The 26,541-nt window shown below is 39.4% G+C and overlaps 1 protein-coding gene and 1 long non-coding RNA gene across 9 annotated transcripts in view; one reads left to right on the forward strand and one right to left on the reverse strand.

The window, feature by feature from the left end:
- Positions 1-1,626: 1,626 nt before the first annotated feature.
- LOC103564817 (fibrous sheath-interacting protein 2-like) overlaps positions 1,627-26,541 on the reverse strand; it is a 79,656-nt gene continuing 54,741 nt past the window's right edge. For 2 of the 8 annotated variants that reach the window (XM_070605382.1, XM_070605383.1), the window contains 7 exons: positions 16,357-16,527; positions 13,193-13,693; positions 12,044-12,144; positions 10,896-10,942; positions 8,298-8,341; positions 4,395-4,461; positions 1,627-1,833 (listed from right to left, as the gene is read on the reverse strand). In XM_070605382.1, coding sequence (XP_070461483.1) covers positions 1,631-1,833; positions 4,395-4,461; positions 8,298-8,341; positions 10,896-10,942; positions 12,044-12,144; positions 13,193-13,693; positions 16,357-16,527 — 1,134 coding nt within the window. In that variant the 3' untranslated portion in view covers positions 1,627-1,630. Of the gene's footprint in view, positions 1,834-4,394; positions 4,462-8,297; positions 8,342-10,895; positions 10,943-12,043; positions 12,145-13,192; positions 13,694-16,356; positions 25,734-26,541 lie in introns of all 8 variants that reach the window. The other 6 variants (XM_070605380.1, XM_070605381.1, XM_070605378.1 and 3 more) reach the window with 4 other exon arrangements.
- LOC139081101 (uncharacterized) overlaps positions 23,198-26,541 on the forward strand; it is a 92,943-nt gene continuing 89,599 nt past the window's right edge. Inside the window, exons 1-3 of the long non-coding RNA XR_011536077.1 lie at positions 23,198-23,330; positions 23,651-23,711; positions 25,279-25,347. This is a non-coding gene — a long non-coding RNA (uncharacterized lncRNA). The remainder of the gene's footprint in view (positions 23,331-23,650; positions 23,712-25,278; positions 25,348-26,541) is intronic.

Below are 26,541 nucleotides of genomic sequence, written 5' to 3' on the forward strand. Positions count from 1 at the left end.
TCAATTAGACTTCTTTCTCAAGTCAGGCGTTAATACACTAGTTATCCATAGACTATCTTGGGAGGTATACTCGATCCAGTGGTAACAGATTGCTTCTGGAGAGGAGAACCAGGTAGCAGCTGGGAGAGGAGGGGGGTGAGGGGAAGAGGCTTACTTTTCACTGTACCTTTTGTAACTTTTGAATTTCGAACTGGATTTGTATAGCTTATTAAAACAAAGCCATATGTAAGATCAGTGTTTGTCATTAGTGTGGACCTTTAAAAAATAACTTTAAAACTTATACTGCTGCATATGATGAACTTCAGTATGTAAGGGCAGGAGTGAGCGAGTAGATCAAGGCACCCAAATTTGGGTATATGTGCTATTTGGGCAGAACTGCCTGCCATTCTATTTGCTAAAGTTCAGTAACATAACATTTACAGACTATAGGTACAGCATAAAGGAAATTTACTTGCCTTGAAATATTTCCCCGGGGAGTTTTAGATAAGGCTGGGACCTTCCTCTGTCCTAAATTCTTGGATAAAGCTGAGGTATAAGAATGACTAGCTGAGTGATCATCTTCCTGTTAACTGAGTGGAGAGAGGGAGGCCGGAGTGGCAGTTTCAGTACCAGAGTGGTGTTTCTGTTCCATGGGAGCAGTTTCCAGCCAAGCACTGTCTGAGGCCAGCTGGCAGGGGTAGGTTCTGATTTGCTCCTTGTTATTCCTTAACTTTGGTGTTCTAGATGGGGCCTATCCTCTCTCCAGCAATTGGGTTTTGGCAAGCACAGGGTTCCAGGTGTGACTGGAAAGCATGTTACCTGCTGGCCACATTGGTGGTTCATGTGTCTTGAAGGGGCCAAGAGGATGCCTGGAGGCTTCAGAGCCCCTCTGAGGAGTCGGATCTCGGCATTGCCCTAGGTGTTTGGGGATAGACTTTGGAAATGAACTTTCAGGGGACCCCTCAACCTCATCTGAATTGACTAGTGTCCTGGTGTCCATGTATTAACCAGACTTGCACCATCCAATAAGGGAGCCACTAGCCACATGTGGCTATTTAAATTGAAATAAATCAAAATGAAAAATTCAGTTCCTCAATCGTATGAGTGCCTCAAGAACCATGTGGGGATAGTGGCTACTGTCCTGGACTGAGCATATATACACCACTTCTATCCTTGTAGAATATTCTGTCGGACAGCACTGAACTAGACCATTCAGGCACAGCAGCAGCGTACGTAGCTGTGTGGCCCGAGGTGAGAGCCTCCCTGGCGCTTTCTGTGCCTGCCTAACCCTCCTGTCCTCTGAGGACGCCTCAATCCCACAGCCTCCAGGAAACACAGTCTGACCGCTCCAGCTCACAGCGATGACTCCCTTCTCTGAACCCCGGGAGCGCCCGGGAGCTGTGATGACACACTGTCTTACTGCTTCTAAGTCTTATCTCCCAGCAAGCCTGCAGGGCCCTCAAGAGCAGAGCTTAAATCCCACGCTGCCTGCTAGATGCTTCTATATGAGGCACAGCCCCTCTTCTCATGCCAAAATGCCTATAAAAAGCATTTATCAAATCCTCCTTCTCTCCAGCTGCCTTTTTGTACCTTCTTTGCTCCTATTTTCAGTTATTTATAAGAATCAGTGTGTAGGACACAGCATCATCCTTCAAAGACCATTTATTTTTTGAGGAAGGTCAGCATGCTCACTGATGTCAGGTGCGGTAGCCTCAGCTTCTGTCCTGCTGAGGGGTGAGGGTGAGGGAGTTTGGGGAGCACTGGCATTACATATGGAAAACACCTTGGGTAAAGCTGATGACACCTTCCTCATCATCTCAGAGCCCTGTTTGGAAGTACTGGGCTTATCAGCGTCTGTGAATGAATGAAAAGAGCAATATGGTCACTTATTGGGCTTTCCAGTTGAGGCTGTCAGACTTGGGGATTGATAATGTAAGATTCAGAAAGAAGCATTTATATAATAATTTTTGGTTTTTAAAGTGCTTTCACAAAGAGTCTTTATTTGCTCCTTCTGATACTCCTGGGAAGGAAGCAGGAGAAATTCAGTGAGGTCAGTCACCTTGTCTAAAGTCACGTGGGTAGACAGTGGTTAAGCTGGCACTAGGGCCCAGGCTTTCTGACGCGCAGGCCAGCTCTGCACTCCTTGCACCCTGATGCTCTTGAGCCAGCTCAGCAGCGGCTGCCTCCCTCATGCTAGCAGATGACTGTCCACAAAAGCCTGATGAGTTAATTCTACATAAAAAGGTAACTTTCACCTCTCACCAGTGTGGGTGTCCATTTTAGAATGTCCAGGTAAAAGCAGCAGTGCATTAAAAAAGGCTATCATTTCTCACTCACTTTGGATGAATTTTCAGTTGACTGACCCCAAGTGATCTGTTTGTTGTGTGAGCTATAAAGAACTTCTGTTGCCAATAAGAGTGGCCATTTGGACCCATTTTTCTGCACCACTTGTTTTGTGCAAAGGGCTCTTAAAGCATATCATAGTTTATGTTAACAAAATGATTATTGTATCTGTAAGGACAGAGATGAGCATTTATCTATGTTGCTGACTCATCATGACAGGATGCCATGAAAAGACACAGAGCAAGAAAACACATACTTTCTTGATTTCCAGTAAGAGACAAAGTTCTCCTATACCTCTTGCAGTTACCTAGTTCTTCTCCAGCAATATAACCTTGGGAACTTCAAGAGTCTATGATTAAAACTAAGGTAGCAGATAGCACATTTACCCGCCAAATAAAGGAAAATAGTTTAGTTTTTCAAATTAATAATGCAGTACTGGAATGTGCTGGTAGTTATAAAAAATAAGAATCCAGAAATCAATAAGGAAAAGGCCAAAATCTGCAGAGGCAAAGACTTAAGAGGAGAGTCTACAGTCTGAAAAAACAAGATGACTTAGTTACAGGGTTGAGGCATGGGCTGCAAGGCCATATACTGAAAATCTCACTGGAGGGGAAAAAACGAAGCTTTGCTTTTGCAGTTTGAAGACCTTGTTAAAAATGCAGATGCCTGGACACCATTTCCCAGAGATACTGGGAGAGGTCTGGGGAGGGGCTAGGATTCTGCTTGTTAATAAGCAAGCTGGGTGATCCTGATGCAAGCAGTGCCTGAATAACACCGAGACACTGCCTGCAACTTGTAGTCACTAGTAGACTCTGCATATTGTTCAGATTGGCACTGGGCTAGAAAAAGAGCACACGTGAAGCTCATCGCTGAGGGCACAGTGAACGCTTTGGCTAACAATCCATGCTCCTTTCAAAGCAAAACTGCTGAAAAGAGAAATCAGGCAGTAGGTGTAGCATTCACAGTGTACTGGAAGTAAGAGAGTAAAATATTATGACAAAAGCTTGGTGAGACCAACTCTCTTTCAAGATACCCTGATGCTCCTTTGATCAGCTTGTGGGCAGTGTAATGGGGTTCCCCTGGTTGTCACTGGTCACTGTGAAGAGAGAGAAGTGCCTGGGGTGTTTATGGCCAAAGTGAATGGGTCACGATTCATGCCAAGTGCTATAGAATGACACTTCACACCATGTACTGATTTAGATTCCTAATAAAACCATATTTTAAAAAAATACACCCAAATCTGTAATGGGCATGTGTCGGTCCAGTGAAGTCCTCTTTTTTGGTGGATTGTCATAAACAGGCATCATTGTAATTTCTAATAAATTATCCTCTGGGCCTTTGTACTATTTTGAGCATCTTAGCATAAAGTTGCCCATTTATGCATTTCTTCCTCCAAAAGCCCTTATCAGAGCAAAAATATGTTATTTGAATTTATAACTGCTCCCCAGTGAGTTCCTGTAATGTGCAGAATGCAGGGGTTGGGAAGATGTGTCCCTGTCAAACTGAAGGTACAGAAGAATGTGACTTGATTGGACATGCAGTTGAAAACCTAGATGGAATCTTTTCTACTTGCCACCAAACTCTGCAGCCTCGCCTTGGTCACTGCCCATTTCTGAGATGCAGTGGCTGCTAGATATAGCCCCTGTCTGGCGGGAAGAAAGAATGTGGGATGAAAGCCACAAGACCTGGGAGATTTGATCCCTGGCTCTGCCACTTGCTGGCTGTGCAACCTCAGGCAGGTCATTTGCCTCCATTTTCTCTTCTGTAAAATAGGATGTTAAGGCTTGCAGAGGGAGCGGGTATGGCAAGCTATTTTGTTTCACTGACTCTGTTTCCTCATCAGTACAATGGAGATGATGTTTCACAGGTGAGAAAAGCACTTAACAGAAGGCCTGGTACGTAGCTGGTACCTAATAAATGTTACTTCCAGTACTGTCACCCCTTTGCTGTGAGGTTCAAGTCAGAGAACTGCACAATACACTAACAAATTGCAATGTTCTATTCAATGCAAACTTCTATATTCAAAATGACATAATTGAGCGCTTTATTATAAAATGCTAAATATATTGTACCTGGAATGTCATCATTTGAAGAATGCAAGCCAGCCAGAGCACTTTCGCGTTGAAAGAGGGTGGTAAACTGCCAAGACAAAGGTGAAATACTAGCTTAATCCTCTGCCCTTTGTTGGACAGTGAACACCAGAAATATCTAGAAACCCTCAAGGGACAGAGAACAACCATTGTGGCATTGTACACAGTAATCTCAGTGCTCTGCAGTCTCAAAGAATTATTGTCTAGGACTTGGTTGTTCCTAGGCATGACTTCTTATAATTCTTGCCAATTATAACACCCAGGTTTGGCCCCTGACATGGATGTGGGCTGCCCCAGTAGGATAATTTCAGGGGGTCAGGTGTCCCAGGTCGCAAAAATTATCAGCCATGCCTGCTCCCTTGCCCCTGGAGTTTGGAATGAATAAAACATTTTAAATCTTTCTCTGAGAGAAGATGATGATAGGGGAGGTCTTAAGAGAAGAATGGGGAAAAGGGATGTCCACTTTACTGCTCCTATCTCCTTTTAAAGAATTCTTAACAATTGTGAAGTCTGGAGCAAGTAAGTGGCGGTGTGGGGTTGCAGGAGCCTGGAGGCAGTAGGGCAGTGACAGTGCCTCAGATGCTGGCTTTGCTTTGTGGATTTTTATCAGATTCAGAAGCAGCATGACCCTAGAAGGGCACAAAATAGGGAGGTGGCTGGGTTTCAGGGTAGCCTCTCCATGGTGGTGGCAGTTAAAAAGGAAGTGGCAAATCAATGAAGGCCTAAATGCACGCAAGATGAGAGAAGAGTGTTTTGTATTGCTGGTGTGGAGGGCTGAGTATTATTGTAAAAGTTTAACTTTAATTCTTCTAGGAGAATCTGAGGCAGCTTATGAATTAAGACATTGCAAAATAGGATGCTTAAAGGGATAAACTGGGGCAGGGACAATATAAAGCACCGGTTCTCAACCCTGGCTGCCCAAGAGAACCATCTGGAGAAATTGTAATAATAGGCATACTTGGGCCCCACCTCAAATGAATAGGAATCCCTGAGGGTGGGGCAAGTATTGGTCTCTTTTCTAAGTTGCCCTGGTGACTCTAATGTGCAGCCAGGTTGAGAATGCCTGCTCTGAAGGAAGCAGGAGGGCCAGATGCTACCAAATGGCCTGACACAAGTAGGTTAGGTCAATGGTTCTCAACGTTGGCTGTATATTAAAATTACCTGGGCAGCTTTTAGAATTCCCGATGCCCAGGCAGCAACTCAGACCAACGATCAGAATCTCTGGGGGTGGAACCCGCAGGTCAGTTGTTTTTAGAGTTTGCCAGATGATTCTAACATAGCTAGAGTTGAGAACCTCTGCTCTGTGTAGGAGTTCCTGAATATGGCTGTGCATCAGATTCAAGGGGAGTGGAGCTGGAGAACTCCTGACATAGAGACTACATTTAGCTTTAACAGCTAAGGCTTTTCTTCCAACAAGTGTTTGTTGGACATTTACTCTATTTTGGTCCTGTGTTAGGTGCTGGGAATACAGTCATGAACAAAACATACGAAGCTCTTGCCATCATGAAGCTTATATTCAAGTGACTATATAGTCTTCCAGAGGATGATGGCAGGACTATCTGTCTGCTTTGTTTACTGCTAAATCTCCAGTGCCTGGCACAAGTGCCTGGCCAAGGCACTTGATTAATAATTCCCAAATGAATGAATGATTAACTGAATGGTGCCATAAGCGCTATGAAGAAAAATAAAGTGGGATAAGGGGGATTGTGTGTGTGTGTGTGTGTTTCTGTTTTACCTGGGCTGGTCAGGGAAGGCCTCACTGAGAAGGTAACTTTTGAACGAAGACTGGAAGGGAGCAGGGAGCAAGATACACAGCTATCAGGGGATAGAGCGTTCCTCACAGAGGAAGAGCAAGAGCAAAGGTCCTGAGGTGGGAGCGTGCTTAGTATGTTAGGGGAGAAGTAAGGCCAGTGTGGCTGGAGTGAGTGACAGAGTGAGTGGACAGAGCGATAACAGAGTGACAGAAGAGTAATAGGGGATGGAGGAGAGAGGATGGGCAGTTCATGGTAAATACTTCCTGGGAAATATGATCACTTCTTTTTCTACGTCTGACAGTGGAGAGCATATGTATTCATATATACGAAGACTAATGTTCTCCTAGAGCTAAACGCGAGCAGGAATTTCTGTGCTATTCGATAAAGGATGCTGAGTATCTTAATGGATCATACTTTTAACTACAGTTTTACAATAGGAAAAAACCCAGCAAGTGAGAAGAAAGACAATCAGCAAAAAGAGTCCAGATGAGCCAGGGAAGCAGCTTGGCAAAAGGAAAAGCCTGCCAGTAGGCCTCCAGACTGGAGAGTCTCTCTCCTCTTAATATTTTACTTTGAAATTTGAGATTGTCAGATAGATGTTAGTATTGCTAAATGAGAAGTACTTGGGATATCGATGGGCCGTGTTGTGTATGTGTGTGTGTGTGTGTGTATTCACACATGCTGGGAGGGGGGTTAAAGTGAACCACGAGGAAAGCAAAAGTGATACAAAACAGAGAGGAGGATCTGTAGCTTCAGCCCTCATTGGAGACTTCCTAAGGGGCTTAGGGGAGGGGAATTTCTGGGATCACACTGAAGAGCAGACCAGACTTTTGGAAAGCTGGCTATAAAGGGCCAGTCCTCAGGGACATTGGGAAGTAGTTGGAATCAGCACTCATTTCCCTTCCCCTTCCTTTTCGAAGCATCTGTTCTCTCTCTGCCCCCATCAGGTCCCTTGCCTGGGTCTATCTGGGAGTGCAATGTGACTCATTCCTGTTCAGCTTCTCTCCAGAGGCTACAGGAACTGAGCTAATGAGTGGAATTGTCCTAATGTGCTGTGGGTGCTGTGGCTTACTCTGTGCATTTACACAAGGACAATGACTTAACCCAAAGGTGAGGATTTTTTTTTTAATAATTAACAAGACAAGAAATAACAAGTGTTGGAGAGGCTGTGTAGAAAAGGGAACCCTCATATACTGCTGGTGGGAATGCAAACTGGTGCAGCCACTATGGAAAACAGTATGGTGATTCCTGAAATAATTGAGAAAAGAAATTCTATATGATCTAGCTATCCCACTACTGGGTATTTATCCAAAGAACATGAAATGAACAGTACAAAGAAATTTATGCACCCCTATGTTCATTGTAGCATTATTCACAATCGCCAAGATGTGGAAACAACCCAAGTGCTCACATCAGAAGTTCACCAGCCCTACGCTCCCCCAAAACAAACTCCAAGGCAACGGGGATTGAATCTTAGTTCACAGACAGGCTGGGACAGTCTGGGATGAATGGATGAATGGATGAATGGATAAAGGAGATGTGGTATACACACACACACACACACACACACACACAATGGAATACTACTCAGCCATAAAAAAGACAAAATCATGCTATTTGCAACAACATGGATGGACCTTGAGGGTGTTATGCTGAGTGAAATAAGTCAGAGAAAGACAAACACCATATGATATCACTCATATGTAGAAGATAAACAAACACATAGGTAAGGAGAATAGATTAGTGGTTACCAGAGGGGAAGGGGGTGGGAGGAGGATGAAAGGGGCAAAGGGGCACACATGTATGGTGATGGATAAAAACTAGACTATTGGTGGTGAGCACGATGCAGTCTATACAGAAAATGAAATATAATAATGCACACCTGAAGTTACACAATGTTATAAACCAATATGACCTCAACAATAAAAAAAATGCTTAAAAGAAGGCGAGGATTTTGATGATGGGATTTCCAGGCCCCAGGGGTTGGCCCCAGCTGGGAGAGATTTAGTGTGTGGGAAGGTATGAAAAGAGAGTGCTTTCTGATGCCCCTCAGAGCACACAATGAAGGCACTCCCTTATTTCTATCAGGGCTCCACTAGCTCTCACTGAGGGGCCAGTGAAAAATATTTACCTTAATACTGCTTGCATTCTCCAGATCTGGACATTCAAGACTGTCTGTGATCAAAACACAATATTGGAAAACAGTTATTTCTGAGACATGTACAAATTTTGGCATAGAAATAATCTCAATAATTTCATCAAAGAATCAGAAATTAGGCAAACAAAAAGCTGAAAGAGGTGAGATTCCCTAGAATGCGGGGCACAGGTTGTGGCTCTTTACTTAGAAACTGGGAAAGATGGAGTGTGACGTGGTGGAAGGGGCACCGGCCAGAAGGTCAGGAGAGGCAGGCTCAGCAACTAGCTATGCATCTTTGCACAACTGCTCAAACTGTGGGCCTCCTTGCTCATCTGTAAAGTGAGAGATTAGGCTGTGGGTGATTTCTAAGGACCCCTACAACTCTGGTTGTAGATAGCTAAAAAATTAAATGAGGCTGCCAGTTAAAGGAATGCTAGAAAGGAAGGTGCTGGTCTTAGGAAAATCTGTGCAAAGCAGGAGAGTGCTGAGGCACTACCCTGAGTTCCAGGAGACATCAGTGATTGAAGTTTGGCCTAAGGAGGTAGAAATGATACCGAGAGAGAAGTTTCACAAAGACCTACAGCTAGGGAGGCGGCTAGTAGTAAAAAAGAGCTCTGGACTTCTTTGGAGTCACAAAAACTGTGAGTCCTATCTTCACTACTTAGAGCTCAGTGAACACTGGCCAGTTACTTCTAACTTCCCAAGTTACTTCTAACTTCTCTAACTCTGTATCCTCAGATGTATGTACAATGGGGATGAGACTACTTTCTCACGAGAGGACCAAATGAAATAATGTGTGCGTGTGATATGCATTTTATACCTGTATAATCATAAAGGACCAAGATGAGAGAACTCTTTCTGGATTACCCTTTGAGCCAAGGGTTCTAGAAAAAATTTAGTAAAACCTTAGTTACCTTGAATATGAGGGAGATCCCATTAGTTGAATTATCTGATGGAATTTGTTAACCAGAATATCCCCTAAATTTTATTATCAGTTGCTGGTTATTCTAAAGTGTCTGAATGTACTTTCCTACCTTAGGAAGTCTTGTATACTGCACATATGTAAACTCATTTTTTTGACGATTGGGGTCATTTGGGTTTATCAGGGCCATCTTTCCAAATATCAGTTTTTCAGTGTCTAGCTTAAATGCATAGCAATGCTTCTGGATATATCTAGGAGGCCGTTTTGATGAAGAGGGCACAGAAAAATTCTAGGTATTTGAGAGTTCCAGATAATCAGAATCAAGTTGAGATTTTATTGTCTATTCTGTGAAACTAGGAATGAACTGCACAGGCGCAATATTACCAAGGGATATAAGAACTAAGCATAGCTCAGTGCAATGAAGTTGAAGAAAACAATGACAGTGGATTCAGGTTTAGGAGACTTGGGATCTATACTCTGACTCAGTGTATGAACTTGGACAAGTCACTTCCCCACCCTGAACCTCAGTTTCTTCATCTCCGAAATGGAGGTTATACCAGATGGCTTCTTTCTGGCTTTAACAGCCTATGATTCCATACTGCAGGAAACACATCAGTGATATATCATCTTCTGACTATGACCTGTTCATGGAATTCTGGCAAACTTACCACTATTCTATGGTTTATCTTTTTCTTTTTTAAAGATTTGATTTTTTTCCTTTTTCTCCCCAAAGACCCCTGGTACATAGTTGTATATTCTTCGTTGTGGGTCCTTCTAGTTGTGGCATGTGGGACGCTGCCTCAGCGTGATTTGATGAGCAGTGCCATGTCCACGCCCAGGATTCGAACCAATGAAACACTGGGCTGCCTGCAGCGGAGCACACGAACTTAACCACTCGGCCACGGGGCCAGCCCCTATGGTTTACCTTTGAATGAATGTTATTTCCACTCCCGAGTGGAGAGGATAGCTTTCTTGAGTAACTTCTTCAGTGGGTTGTAGGCCTGAAATAATCAAGGTCAATTCCAGCCCTGTCGTCTGAGTTTCAAGGCCACCTTTATAGTAAATATGACACTCCTCCCTCTAAGCTAGTGCTGTCATTGTTAGAACCACATTAATCCTTTGAGGTTTAAAAGAATAGAGGACCCACAACTCAACTCATAAATATTTTAATGAGTCAGTTCCAACAGAGACAAAAAATAAAGTGGGGTCTACCCTAGCCAGATTTTAATATAAGCAAATGAATTTAGGTTTAATTTTTAGATTTAAAAAGCTTTTTGATATATTTTACTAGGGCTAAGCCAGTTATACAAAGCAAGCATGCACTCTTAAAGAGATGATTAAATCCTAGTAGCATGGGCTCTAGTCGACATATAAATGTGATAAACTCTTATTTCTTGAATATTTCCCATAGGAGCATGGTAATTGTAAACTCATATCATACCACACACTTTACACCAAAATTATTAATGAAATCTTATTAGTGATTCAGAAAAAGCAAACTAGTTGGTTCATATTAACTAGTTAACTGAACCAGTACTCCCCACAAGTGGATCAAACTACTGGACAACTCAGTATTAACTTCAGGTTTGACAGTAAGAAAATTCATTGGTGCAATGGACAAAGTCTCCTTTTAAACACTAATTTAAATTAAGAAAAAAAATCAATCTGACCTTCTGTTATTTTGGCACTTGGGTCTGGGAGACTATTGTCATCAACACTGAAAAAAGATAAAAGACATTTCATTTTCTATATATTTCATATATGAAGGAATACTGGTTAAGTAAAAGAACAATCTATCAAAGTCATTCATATAGAAGCAAACCTGGAATGGTACGTCTCTGAGTGCTGAAATCAAATAAAAATGATTGCTACATTGACTTTTATTCCATTTTATATGTGCCCCCTTCTGTTCTCCAATGATACACATAATTGAGAGTTGCCTGCATTACTAATTATGTATGTTAAAACAATCATGAAGGAAGGTGGGGTCAATGGTGGGCCAGGAGTAGATGTCCTAAAATGGCATCAGGTCAAAAGGAATCCTTAATTTCATAGCACTAGGTGGAAAAAAATATAGTTACAGTGAGGTAGGTTTTTCTCCTTATAGCCTATTTCTCTCATGATGCAAATTGCTACCCTTCCCAGTTTGTGAACATTCTTAAAAATAGAAGAACAATTTTAGACATGTTTTGGCTATTCTAGAAAAAGTGTTAATCAAACTTCAAGTCTACAGTGTACTTTGTTCCTCCATGTCCCCAAATGCGTAGTCTAGCCTTTCTCTTTAGTTTTCCCCAACTTGGATGGTCTTATCTACATCTTATCCATCCTTTAAGGCCCAACTCAAACACCACTGCTTTTGAGAATTCTTCCCTGAATGCTCCAATTTACATCACCTCCTCCATTCATGGGATTCCTCTGACAATCAGGGCCACACTGTTGAGCATTTAGGTACATAAGGGAGCTAAGTAGGAATCCCTTTAGGGGGGCCGTTAGTGCAGGGACTATTGTTGACCCAGGGCCTCCCAGGTTCAAGAACTTAACACATTAAAGAATCTAACTATACTAACTAGATGACTATACTAGAAAGCAGATCTCAGAAGAAGAAAGTAGAAACAAGGTAAACAGGAATGAGAGAGAGGATGGGACGGGGAGGCCCAGGAAGTAACCACAGTGGGGAGCTAGGGGAAGGAGTGAGGGGAGGTTGAGGGGCTAAACACTGACTTTCTCACAGGTTTATTTGAGGGGCCCATTCTTCCCATCAACAGACTTCCAGACTTCTAATTTCTTAGCCAACTTGTATTGCTTTAACTGATTATACCTAGAAAATGAAGGCAGAGCCTCTTCATTGTATGAGGATGTACTCATAATTTGATGTAGATTGGTACTAGATGGCTTGGTACTAGATTTCATTTCTTCTACCTGGAAAAGTACAAGTCAGGTATTACACAAAAGAGAGTTTGCAATAAATCAAGTAAAATATCCTATAACATTTCCTTAGTTATCTATGAGGCTAGCATTTCTGACCAGGCACACTGTGTTTGGTCATGAAATCTCACATGACTTCCCAATAAATAGATCTCAATAAATAGATCAGAGTTTGTGTTAAGGCTATTGACCTGGTGAACTCCTGAATTGGCCAGAGTTGTATCTCTGTGTTTTATTTTCTCTGGTTCACTGCAGCTTCTGGGTTAACTGGAAATCACTGCAAATGGATAATCCAGGGAATTGTCTTACAAGGAAATCCTAAATCATACGTATTCTCCAAACCCATGGTATGGTACCATTTTTTGGTTAGGGTCAACTCAAGAGGTCAGTAAGGCCCAGACTATCACTCAGAAGCATAGGAACCAGGGACAGGAACTGTGTGTCAAAGTGATAATGGAGTTTATGGGCTGATTGCAGGAGGAATATTCAACATATTTTGACTAATTGGCTATGTTTCAACAAGTTGGGTATGTAATTTTTAAGAAAAAAGTTGGATAAGTAACTTGCCCAAAGGTCACATAACTACTAAATGGCAAAGCCAGAATTCAAACCTAGATAGGCTGAATTTGCATGAATCCTTTTACTCCCAGCCCATCTTCTGGTCCCGCCCACAGGCATGAGTTTCTATGCACGAAACTTCCAATGAGTATTTATAGGTCAGAGTACAAAATCGGATGAAATCTATCATATTTTAAGTAATTAGCTTGCATTTCTCCTAACTGGTTCCTATTTTCTGTTCTTCTTGTCCTTCTAACTAACCTAGAACTCTTTCCATGATCTGATTTTCTTCAATTGAGGCTCCTGACTTCATCTGTTAATCATTTCCCTCTTGTTGTAAATATCATCAGAGTTGGGAGAGACTGCCTGGATACAGTTTATGCCCTTTTCTTCCTATCTAACTTACGTTACTTGAACTAAGTTTGTGAAACTCTCAACCCTTTCTACAGAAACCCAGTCGCTGATAGTCACATTTCTCACTTACACTTAGTGATGTCTTTCTCCCCCAGAAGGAAGAGTCTGTGTCAGTTGAGGATTCTAAGGTAGTCACATCAGCCTTAGAAAGAATTTTTCTTATTTGTGTCTCCTCAGATTCTGGCCATTGAGTTGGTGATGCTTTGGTATTTGTTGTAGTTACACTGGATTTGGGATGACAACTTTTTCCTAGTGATAAACATTTTTTCAGATTGCTCTTGCTCATCAGTGGCTTGGGAAAAGCCACTGTGCTTGCAGTGGGCTTCACATCTTCTTTTACTTGATCTTCAAATGGGCCTTCTGGAAATTTTTCTTTTCCAACCTCTTGTAAAACAACTTCATCTTCATCAGAAGTTAAACCCTCTTCTACTTTATTTTTTGACTCTTCTTGCTCAATATCATGAGCTACCAACCGAATGATAAGATCTTTTTTGCTTTGGACATCTTTTAAAAGCTCCACTTTGGTGATGTCAGGCTTTATTAAATTCTGAAATGAGTTCCTACTAGCAGTCTGGAATTGAAGACACAATGAATATTAAAAACAATTGCCTCAGTCATTTTTCCTGTGGTTCTATTGTAATAAGGCAATTTTCATATGGTTTCTAGTTTCAATTTAATAAAATTATTCATCTTCAAATGCCATTCACTTATTATTAGTGATATATTTAAAAGGAGAAATAAATAAAAATTACAAGCAATATTTGCTCATTTCTATATATATATATATTTTTTGCATTCAAGAATAATATCACTGGTCCAAAGAAGAGAACCTAACTAAGGTTCTTTCTTTTGCTTCAAATTTTACTTTTTACTTTCCAAGAAATGCAAAATACACAAATACTTTAATTACATTCTGTTTTCATCATTTACCTTGAAAGTTTTGCAACAAATTTAGACATGATAACATGTTTTTCTAAACTTCTTATTAGGGAACTAATCATAGAGCAATCTAAATACAGATATTTTATGAAAAAAGACAAGGTATTGGCTGACTTGGATTTTTAAAAGTTATGAATAGCCAAAATTGTGAAGGACTTTGAATGTTCATTCCTCACCCCTCCACACCCTAATCCTTTGAACATATTTTCCAAAGGGCATTTCAAAGAGTAAATCTTCATTTCTCCGCACCTCCCTAGTCAAATGTCACTTTCTGTTCTGCAATGTTAAAGACAGATCAAGGAAAAGAGTTATAATTACATAAATGATTTTTCCCATTTCTGTAGCCTTTAATGATGCCACAAAAGCTTTAAACTGAGTTATCAATCTTAGATCTTTTTGTAACACTGCAAATCAGATTTTCAGATAAATGCTGCCTTAAAGTAATATCTTTTGTGCAAAACAAAATGAAAGAACTTCTGTAATAGATGGGAGACAGTCAATCAATTTTGATTATCTGTGCCGGTGGAGGGAAAAAGTGGTTCAAAAAATCAAAAGTCATTCTATATGGCCTTGGAAATGTGTTACTGTATTAGCCTTTAATAGCCATGTGACTGGTGTGTTGGGAAGTTTTGGTACCTTACAACAGCAAATGAAGCCCTGCTTGTGGATTCCTGATTGAGGTAGCCAGAGAGTTGTCTGGGTTCCCTAAATTGATTCCTGTTCTTTTTGCAAACCCATCCTCAGTGAGGATGGATGGCACTGCTGTCCAGATACCCACAAAGCATCTGTCTTAGCTGAACTATCTATGTCTGTTTACTTTCCTTAAGACAGCATTTGCTCCCCTTAATAGTAGTGGGAGTAGTTGTTTTGGATTATCTATTCTCTTCCAACTTCCTCTGGGCTACAAAGAGGTAAAGTACCGTTAAAGATGTAAGAGAAGACAGCATGTAACCAAGAAGAAGAACCAATAGATATTTCTGCAGATGATTAAGAAGTAATGACTTGGGGATAACATTCTACAGTTTAGACATATAGACCTTGTGCTCAAGGAATTACTTATATACAAATGAAGACTACTAAGTAAATGCTAATGTCATTTTTGGAACCCAAGGAGAAAAGGACATTTTAGAGCTGGAAAGGACCTTCATCTGGACCAAGAAACTAAAGATCAAGGAGAATCCATCAGTGTCTATGACAATCTCAGTATCTGAGACTTAAAAAAAGTACCTATCAATGTCTTCACCAGCTCTGAGACTTAGTTCAATGGGTTGGAAAATAATGCTAAGGAAAACATGCTCCTAGGCTTATGCTCCAGGCACGTTGGTTCTATAGAACTTTGCTCAGTTCGTAAGCCACAGGCTACATCCCTAGTGTGAGTGCACATCACCAGTGCAAGAGGCTCATTTATCCCTAGGGGATTTGGTATTAAATGAGAACATGGGGCTGCATGAGTGTAACTCCATCTCCTGGCAAGACCATCCCTATGCCCTTATGCCCTAAGATCAGTAAACAGAACTGCCTGCTTTTTCAATAATTGCACTGTGCAAGGACAATGTTTTGGCATTTCGAGGCCCCATTATTTAAGTACATTTGGAGCCCAAATAGGGGATGCAGAGGATCTAGTTCATAAAAATAGCAGCATGAAGACAACTGGGTTGAGTACAAGGGTCGTATAGGAAAGAAACTGGGATGTCCTGAGGATGTAAGAGTATGGCAAACTAGGAAGTATTATGTAGTGAAAGTGAAATAAGAAGAAACGAACTCTGAAGAGTTTGCAGCATAATGTTTGTTGATGAATGTTCTAAGTAAAAACAATACTACTATGGAGCCTTAAGTTTGAGGATTTCAATCTCTAATAGAGGCTGGTTTAGCTGATATTCTAACTGGCCCTTTTGGACCCATATAGTATATCTATGAAAGAACTGTGAGGATCGTAAAAATTGCATTTCTTCCCAGTTGCCAAATGAGGACTACAATTCTTATCAGTCCTATTTGCTGTTAAGGGTATTTCCCTGTATTCCCATTCTTCAAGAAATGGCAGTTCAGTCTGACTGCCTAGTGGAAACTAGCCTGCCCCCTTTACACTGAGCCACACTGCTGGTGGGATAAGTCCCAGGAAAGCAGAGAATTGTATCGGATGAATCAGAGTGTCCAATTCTACTGGGCTGGGCAAGAGAAAATTGACTATATTTTACAAATGCATTCCCATAGACCTACTGGAGGAAAGAAATCACAGAAGGACAACCAATCCTCACTAACTATTCATTTCTTTTCACCACTGCCTTTTACACTAACCTCCAAGGGCTTTACATTCAGTCGTCCGGCCTCATCCAAAGAGATGCGCTTTTCTCTCTTTCTCTTTCCAGCATCAGGGACGTCTTTCGAGTAACTGCTCCCCCTTGCTGACATTCTTCTCAGTGCTTCGATGCTATGTCCAGTTCTAGCTAAGCACTCCATCTGCAGTTTCTCAAGAGATTGGGTTTTTATAGAAATAACACCTAAGTGTTCTGCAACAATGTCTGGATCAATATTGATTGGTCGTTTCTTATGGTGAGGAATTATTTTAATTGGAAATTCCTCCTCACTTAAATCTTGATCTAACGCTTTTTGCTCTAGCTCACGTTTCATTGTAACAGTATTCCCATGCACCTTTTCAACAATTCGACCAATGTCCAGATCGCCAAAGAGAACAGCACATGAGTCTTTTGGGCTAATTGTTTCTACCGGAAAATTTAAAACTTTACTGATAATTAAAGAAGCGACCTCTTTACGGAAGACATTGTTTGCACCTTTCATGTTATAATAAAGTTCTTCGTGTGTTCCAGATTGTTGTAGTACATGATTATAAACAGAATCAGCCATCTGAGAAATCATTTCTATACTTTCTGGACTTAAAAACTTTTCTTCAGGATTAGCAGTTACAACGCTAATGTTGTTTCTGGAAATTTCAGCTGCCACAGATTTTGCCAATTGAGATGCAATATTTTTTAACTCAGGCTTTGATAAGTTTTTAGCATCTTTGCTTGAGGCACTTGGCAACTTTATTAGTTTAGCCAAGAAGAAGGCCAGTGTTTCTTCTAAAATCCTGGCATCTAACACAGCCTCTTTTTCAGATGAAGGCTTTTTCTTCAACTTGAGGTCATCGATAATCTTAACGACTTTTTCCGTAATTTTGACAGCTTCCAGAACTAACTCGAAACTTGATGCTTCTTCCTCTACTAGAGGATGAAATTCTGAATTGGAAATTTCCTTCACCATTAAAAATCCTATTGTATCAGAGAGGACATTGCTCCTACCCATTAAATCTTTATACATTGAACTATGGGAGCCAGAGCGCTTTAAAACACTGTTATAGACAGAAGTAACTACTTTTTCAATAGTTGCACTGTCTGCTAAAGATACAGTGGGTGATTCTGTGGCCTCTGGTACTACTGTAATATGACTTTTAGAGATATATTCTTGGAATGAATTTAAGATTTTTGAGATTATTTTTTGCATTTGAGAATTTAGAGAATTGTTTTGTTCCTTATCTGCTTTTGGAAACACAAATAAAAGCTTTGACAAAAAATTTATAGCAATTTCTTCCATTATGTTGAAAGGCAGTTTGTAAGCCCATGATGGCTGAGACTGGGGAATTTCAGCGGTTTGGATAACATCTTTAAGGATATTTTCAACAACATTGTCAACTTCTGTACATTGATGTGGTGTTAGCTCTCCAGAAAAATAGTTCTGCAACTGATTGCCAGCTACTTCCTGAACAACTAAATTAACTATGGTTTCTGAAAGGATTTTGCAACCACTCTTGACACAATTTCGTATGCACTCTTGAGTTCCAAATTGTGGCAAGAGATTATTATAAATAGTCTGAACCACTACTTGAATAATTTCATAATCATTAGGATGTAAGGATTCTACATACTCTATAGTCATATCTTCATCGTTGGAGATCTCTGTCATAATTGTACTTACTAATTTCATTTGAAGGAAATCCAGTTCTGGGTACAAATTATCCTCAGATATTTCTGCTTTTGTGTTGGCTACCGTTGAGAAAATTTTTGATAGAAGAGAAGAAATTATACTTTCTAAAAATTCGTAAGGCAGCATTATGGTATATGGCGATGATGTTTGACATTCTTTGCAGGCTGTTTGGACCACTTTATGAACCTTTTTCATAACCCCCTTAGATTCTAGAGGCAAACATACTGAAGCTGGAACCTCATCATAAAGTGGCAAATTTAGCTGATGCTGAAAAATTTCTTCTATTACTGCATTAGCTAGCTTTCTTGCTAAATTTTCACCATTGCTACTTATGTCCTTACAAATGGAATCTTGAGATCTATATTCCTGGAAAATATTGCATATAGAAGAGTGAGCAATCTTATTGACTAACGTTTTATCGATTGATGGTATTTTATCCATAAAAGATGCCTCATCTGAAGAAGGTGTTTTAGTTGCAGGTGCCATTTTATGCATGGGTGGTATTTTATCCATAATTAATTTTTTCTCGGGAGGTGCTTTATCCACAGATGGTTCTTTTTGCCTGAGAGTTACTTTATGAAGTGAGGAAACTTTATCAGCAGGTGAGAGGAGCTGACTTCCTTGATCTGGGTTTACTACTTTAATTTGAGCATCTGAAACCTCCTTTAAGAGGGAGTCAGTCGGTTTCATAGCTGTGTCATAGAGCTCAGCCTGATTTACATTATTGGTTACATTTTGACATGTATCATCTATACCTGGTGAGGAAGAAAAAATCAATTTAACTATTTCAGAGATAACTTCTAAAAAGTTAGCAGGGAAAATCCCGGGGTTATTTTCTGGCGGGTTCTGAGGATTGTCTGGTTTACTAGGTTTACTTTTAATCTCTTTATCTTTACTTTTCTCATTCTCGTCCTCTTTTTCAGGAGCATTTTGTTTAGCTGAATTCCTTGAAGCAGGCTGTGCAAAATCCTTGCCATCTGCTTGAGTTACAGATGCTGCTTTATCGCCTAGAGGATTTTGGGATTTTGAATTATCTACTGGTTCTTGGATAGAAGATATTTCTAAAACATTTCTGTCAATGCTTTCAGTGACATTTTGGACATGTTTAGGATGCAAGATCTGTTTGTCATATGGAACTCTGTAAGCTGGAGAATCTCTCATCTTCCCTTGGATCTCTCGATTTCTCACCTTGGATTTCAGAGATGGTAATTCAAAAGGTTTATCCTCTTTTTCTAATGAACTTTCTCTTTTCTTGTCACTCTTCTTTTTATCATCTATTTTAAAATCTGGTTCCAAGACAACCTTCTCTTTTGTATCATTGGTAGCTGGTGAAAGACATTTGTACACCGCATCACCTTGCCTTTTCTTGTCTTTTCTAGCCAAGCTATCTTTCTTCTTGATTTCATTCTTTATAAGTGCTGTACACACATCTGGACCCTGAGTATCTTTACTTTTTGCACTGGTAACTTTTGGTACCTTCTCATTACCTTTTCCAATTAGACTTTCCCTTTTCTTTTCATCCCCTTTCTTTTTATTCGCCACACTTTCAGCTAACTCTGATCCTAGGGTAGTTACTTTGCTCTTTGTAATGCTAGTTATAGTGGCAAAGATTGGCTCATGGATGCTTCCTGTCTTCATTGATGTCTCCTCCTTTTTGAAATTCTCTTTTCCGTTAAATGCTCCTCTACCTATTTCCAAAGTTTCCATTTTGTCTTTCAGGCCTGAAGTTAGAGAAGTAAGCATAGATGATTGTTCTACAGAAGAAACTGGGTTCCCCTTAAAGCTTCCATTTTTCCTTGTAAAGGTTTTATATGGTAGGTGTTGAAATCTTTGGATGATGTCATCCACAGCTAGAAATGAGAACAAGGTAGAAGACCAGTCTCCCCAAAAAAGTGGTTGAATCTTGAAAGCAGAGATTGCCTTCTTGGCTAAAGCAGCAATCATCTCTATAACAACGTCACTTCTATCATCTTTCTGAACATTGTTAGATCCATATATTTCTATGACCTCGTCATACACAGAATCAGATACTTTATTGACTGTCTCTTTATCTATTGGTGGAAACAAAAACATTTCTTCAGCATTTGCTAAAACTTTAATTTCACTTTTCCTAAACTCCCCTATCAAGGCGTTGGCAAATTTTATAGCTGTACCCATGAAGTCTCTTTCTGATATCTCTTTGTCCTTAGGATTTTCAGCAATACTTGGAAGATTACAAAATTTGTGAACAAGGTCAATTATGACATCTTCCAAAAATGTAGCAGAATACACAGAAGACTGTGGGAAGGACTGTAGTTTTTCTTTACTGGGATTCCAGGGTTCAATGACTTGGTCATTTTTGGGTAAGTCATTGGGAGATGATTCTTCATCACATAAAAATGGCTGCAGATGGTGGTCCACAATTTCCTTCATAATGAAACCAGCTATCCTCCTGAGGAATGAGCCTCCCTTTTTGCATGTATCTTTCTGTGCTTCATCTTTGAATTTAAACTTTTTCATAATATTATTACATATGGAATCAATGAAGTTCTCAGTTGCTCCCAATTGCATATTTTCTACATTTTCCTCTGCTGCGGCAAGTCTAATCTCATGTTCTGAAATTTCTGTTATAATTTCTTCAGTCAGGTTTGAAGCTGCATTCACAAACTCATAATCTGGTGGCACCTCTTCCTCATTTAGCTCAGTTTCAGTCTCAGATGAAGGGAATATATATGCAAGAAGCTTGTAAATCACATCTTCTAAAAGGGCATGGGGCAATACAGTGATGCATGATGGCAAGACGTGGCTATCATCATTGATGGTGTCGAGCACATTTCTGATGATGTTCTCCTCTTGGAGGGAGGAATAGGAAGAAGTTGCTAATTCTCCCGAAACTAATGACTCCACTTGATAGTCATAAATTTCCCCTAACAGCAAATGATATATTATTTTTCCATAGCTGACAGCATCACTTTGTATAGCTCTATAAATATGAACCAGAGATTTATAATCATCTAATATTTTTTCATAAATTAGGTTGACAATTTTTGTAACCATTTCATTATAGCCTTCTGAAAAATAAAGATTTTCATCCAAGTGATCTGAAACTAAAATCTCTGATGTGGTGAACTCCAGCACAATTGATTTTACTAATGTTGTAACAATGTCAGTAATGTAGACTTCTGCTTTATGTGGGTTTTCGGCAGCCACGACATTATGTGAGAATACATAAAGGATTTTGCATAAAAGCTCAGAAATTACTTCCTCCAAAAAGACAGCTGAATTCACAATGAAAGATAATTCTCTTTGTTTAGGATCTATTGCTCTCTGTTGAGAGGTTTGATCCACTGTACCTGAGGGAAGAGCTTTATCTCCAGATAAAAATAACTCAAGATGATGGTTAAATATTTCTTTTATTATATAACTTGCTATTTTTGTAACAGGTATATTACTTATGCCTTTTTTATCTTTTGTAAGAGACTGGTATAGATTTGAATGAGAAATATCAGCATAAATGGCATCAACCATAGCCTGGACATCTTTTCCTGAAATCACATTTTGTTTTTCATTTCCATGTTTAATAATGCATATTGCATGTTTAGAAATTATTGATTTGACTTCATCGATCAGTCTCACAACTGTGTTGCTGAACTCTGACTGCAAAAGGTCTGGTTCTTCATCACTGCAGTTCAAAGGACTTATCTGAGATAAAACCTGAGTGACAATTTTTTCCAAATGTGTGTGTGATAATATGGTGGTATATCTCGTACAAGTCTGTCTTCTGAGTCTTGATTTACTAATAGCATAATGAACTCTCTTTATCAAAACATCGGCATTGAGTTTTGAATATGATTTAAAAGGCAGGTGTGCAATGAAATCTGGGTGAATTTGGAAAGCAAAAACTTCAGTCAGGATAATTTTAGTTACCTTCTCTGCCAATGTTTTTGTGTCACTGAGAAAGTCCTTATCAGGTTCCAGTTCATATTCTTGTAAAACTTTGCTATATGCCATGTCAATAATTTCGATTACTATGTCTCTGTCTACTCGTGGCAAACACAGTTGTTCCACAGTATTTTCTAGGATGCTAACTTGAGCTTTTGAGAATTCTTCTGTTATCAAATATATGAGTTTTTCTGCTGTTTCCAGCAGTTCTTTTTCTGAATCTCTTATTGATTTTGTTTGCACAATACCTAACACCCTGTGGAATATGTTGCCTAAAACCCCAGAGATCACATCTTCCAAAAATGATGAGGAGTAAACACTTGCAAAAAAATGTTGCCTTCTCACATCATCAAAGTATGTGTATGATGAAGGAAGTAATGTGCTGCCATACACAAATGGATGGAGATGTTGTTGACAGATATTTTTAATAGTAAAACCTGCTATTCTATCAATAAGAACACTGTTACTGCTTATGATATCATGCTCAACTGCTTCTTGAGACCCAGAGTTTTGTAAGATACTTCTGAATACAGAATCAACGAGATACTGAGCATACTCCTCTGAGTAAACAGATTTGGTTTCTTCATCTTTTGAAAATCGAATTTCATGTTGGGAAACTTTCATCCTAATATCACTGATTAGCTTTGAAGAGATTTCACTGCAATTAATTCCTGATCTATCTTTTGCAGTTTCACTGTATGGAACCATGTTAGATACAGAAGGAAAGATTCTAGATAATAGTTCTCTGATTATGTCTTCTAAAAATGTGTAGGGCAGTAAGGTGTTATATGGAGATAAATGCTGGCTTGGCTTGGTAGATTCACTGATGCCACTAAAGAGGTTCTGAATAGTGTTCTCTGCTGTTAAAGTAGCATAGGTAGAAGCTGACAAATCCCCAGAAAACAGCGGATGAAAAAGATAATCAGAAATAGCTGCTACAATTAAATTGGTAATATTTTCTGCCAAAATATCACTGTCTATGAGTTTTTTATTATCAACCTCAGGGGCCAGCTCATGTTGTTTCAGAACATTCTCATAAACTGAATTAACAAGTTCATCCACAGTGTCTATATCTACAGTTGTGAAAGACTGCTCTTGGCCATCACGAAGAATGCAGATTTTAGCTTTGTTAAAATGGTCATTAATTGAGTTTATTATTTTGGGGGTCATTTTATCCAGTTCACGCTCAGTGTTATATCTTCGATTGAAGATCTTTGGTAACAGTCTGACAACAATTTCTTCTACAAATGCATTAGGATAAAAGTCCATGCCTAATGATGATGGCTTCTGGGGTCTGTGTGACTCTGTGACTTCATTGAGAACCTCTGTAACCATATTTGATATTTCATCCAATGGAGTCATTAAACGAGGTAAGCCCGCTCCACACAAGAATGGTTGAAGATGATTTTCAATAATCTCTTGAATAATGAGACTGGCCATTCGGTCAACCATAATCGGGCTTTGGCTTAGTATACTTTTCTGTATTGATACAAGAGAGTCAGACATCTGCAAAATATTATTATAAACAGACTCCACCATATTTTGAAGGTTTTTTTCTGTATATAGATGTTGATAATCATATTTAGTGAGCCAAATCTTATGCTTTGAAATGGCTAACAAAATCTGATCTATTATACAGGTGGATATCTCATTAAAATCCGAAGTCATTAAATATTTCTTTCCCAAGCAGGAAGCCTCGCTGGGTGGAGAAACGAGCTGAGCTAACAGCTTTCTGATGACATCTTCTAAAAGTGAGTGTGATAACACGGTAGTATAGCTTGCTGAATGTAGACCTTGGTAATTAAGTTCTCTCAGGTTGTTTTGAAGTTTCTGTAGTATATTTTCAGCTTTGAGAGGGTAATATGAATTGGGCATGAGCTTCCCTACAAAGCACAACGGGAGTTGGTAGTCTACACTCTCTTTCAATATGCCATTAGTTATCTGTTCTGCTATTGAGGTGGTAGCCTGTGCCAGATGACTGCCACAGGTAACTTTTAATGTATATTCCCATGAAACATCATTATAAACGGAGTCAACAATCTTACTAACAGTTTCTTTATAGATTGGTGGAAAATATATCCTTTCTTCAACACCCCGTAAAACAGTGACTCGGGCATTTTTAAACTCATTCACCACAGAGTTGACATCTAATACATTCATCTCATTGAGCTGGGCTTCAGTGATGTTTACATTTTTGCCCTGCAGTGAGGTAGAGAGATTGAGAAAAATGTCTGCAATTATTTCCTCCAGAAATGTGGCAGAGTAAACTCCAGTGCTCATGCCTCCTGGAGGTTGCATGTTAAGAAGGGTTGCTGTATTGACCTGCTTTTTACCTGGTTTTTGAAGAGGAGGTAGACAAGCAAATTTTCCTGAAAATTGCTTACCAAATGGGGCTTGCATTTTGGAGCGAACCACCCTGAGATTATTCAATGGCCCTATCAAAGGCTTGCTGTCATAATTCATGAATCTTACAGAGACTTTATCGTGCCTTGATTCTTTTAATTCTGGTCTTTGTGCTTTTGGGAAACTAGGAAGTCTCTCTCTTGTCCTGTACGTTAAATGCTTGTTTGTAAATGGTGGACTTCCGGGAGGTTGCTCTACACCATGTGACAGTTTTTCCATTAAGGATTTTACCAAGCTATGGGAAATAATACTAAGCATAGATTCTTGATTTATTTCTGCCAGATTTTCCCAAAGGTCTAACATGTCATATCCTTCAAATGGTGAGCCATAGTCCATTGTTCCCCTGCAAAAATCCTCTACATTTTGAAGTATGTTGAACAGTTGATGTTCTGCCGGTATTTCATCAGAAAACGTACCATTTGTAAGGAAGCTGTTGGTTGTACATTCTTCCAAAAGTGTTCTAATAAGTTTCTCACACACAGCATTCAGAAGAAAAACTGATTTTGGGGAGAGCCCTAGGTCATTTCTAGGTATTCTATGACTTTGCTGGATATTTGAAGATAGGAACGTTTTTCTTGCTGTTTTACCAGAATCCATATCCCAATTTGGGCATTCATCGGGCGAAAACAAGTCGAAAACAATATTGAAAACTTTATTGACCACTTCTTTAGATTCATGAGTTTTTAGGCTACCAACCAGAGTGTCTAACTTACATGCCAGAGAATTTAGTTTATTTTTCTGTACCACTTGATTAATTCGGTGAGTAGGAGCTGATTTCCAACCTCTGGGGCCTGTCTGTCTTTTCATTGTTTTGGTTTTGTTGTGAATGGGCAAACTATGGCTTTTAAGCATGGAAAGTGATTTGTTTCCTCCATTACTGTCAGGCTGATGATTTATTCCTATTTCTTTGCACAGAACATGGATCACTCCTACCTTGAGATCTTGAAAGAGATTGTCAAAGTCAGCCGTAGCTGTTCTTGCACAGTAAATATATTTTGTTTTCATAGAAACCATTTGTTGTGTAATGTCTGCCTTTAAAATGTCATTATTGCAAAGGATTTGAATAATGATTTCAGAAATGCTTAATGCAAGCCCTCTGATAGAAATTGACCGACTCTCAAACACTTCGGAATAAACTAAAATAACCTTGCTAAATGTTGCATCTTGGTTTTCTAGTGAGTTTTGTTTTGTTCCACCATCTTCAGTGCAATCAGAAATGCTTGAAATTATATAGAAAATAACCAATTCAGCGAGATGTTCACAAAACTGTTTAAGTGAAGAATCACTGTTTGTGCTTCTTAGAGGCTGTTTTGATTCATATTTCTTCCTTAACAGTGTGGAAGCAATAGATACTTTTTCATCAAGAGGACCTTAAAACAGAAAGCATTACTATTTTAAACATGCATTAAGGAAAAACGATGACCATTCAAAATCTTGGAAATATTTTATATGTGAACTCCACCTTGGGTGTACCTCACTCATGAAATAGAAAAACCTCATCGAGAAAGGAACTAGGTTTTCTTCAACTCTATTTCCCACCTGTGGAACTTATTTCAGCTGAGAAGTTAAGAAAATAGCCCAGTAGAATTCAAATCTCTAAGTGCTGGTTTCTTCCTTGGATAGCTATGTTGCTTTAAGAAGCTGGAAATCCTGGGGCAGAGAAGTGGTTTCCAGCTTTAGTGCTGCAATGCCCTAGAATGACTCCAGTGATATCTAGAGACCTCATGTAATTCTTGAAAACATTTTCGGCTGTTCAGCTAATTATCCAGTTTGGGACTATACAGTATATAGTAAATTGAACCAAATGAAACTGCTGATGTTTGAGTTTTTGACATACAAAAATGGCTATTTCATATGGTTCAACCCAATATATGCATGTAAACATTTATAGAAAGGGAGTGCAGATATTGTATTTGTAAGCATGGGTTTAGAGTATTATTCCTATAAAGAATTTAAATCAGAACGGTGGAACATGAACAATAGAACATGAAGTGTAAGACCACCCTTCTTATAAACTCTATCATCAATATGCACAAAGACTTTAACTGCATACCTCAAAAAGAAGTTGGCTCATTACAGTCAATTAACTATGCATGAGGTTTAACTATAATGTAAGAAGTTTTTTTAAAAGAACTTAAAAAAACCCTCTTGGAACTTCTGTTTGGGAACTGCCTTTAG

Source organism: Equus przewalskii, chromosome X (genome assembly GCF_037783145.1).
Source record: "Equus przewalskii isolate Varuska chromosome X, EquPr2, whole genome shotgun sequence".
In the NCBI taxonomy this organism is placed as follows: domain Eukaryota; kingdom Metazoa; phylum Chordata; class Mammalia; order Perissodactyla; family Equidae; genus Equus; species Equus przewalskii.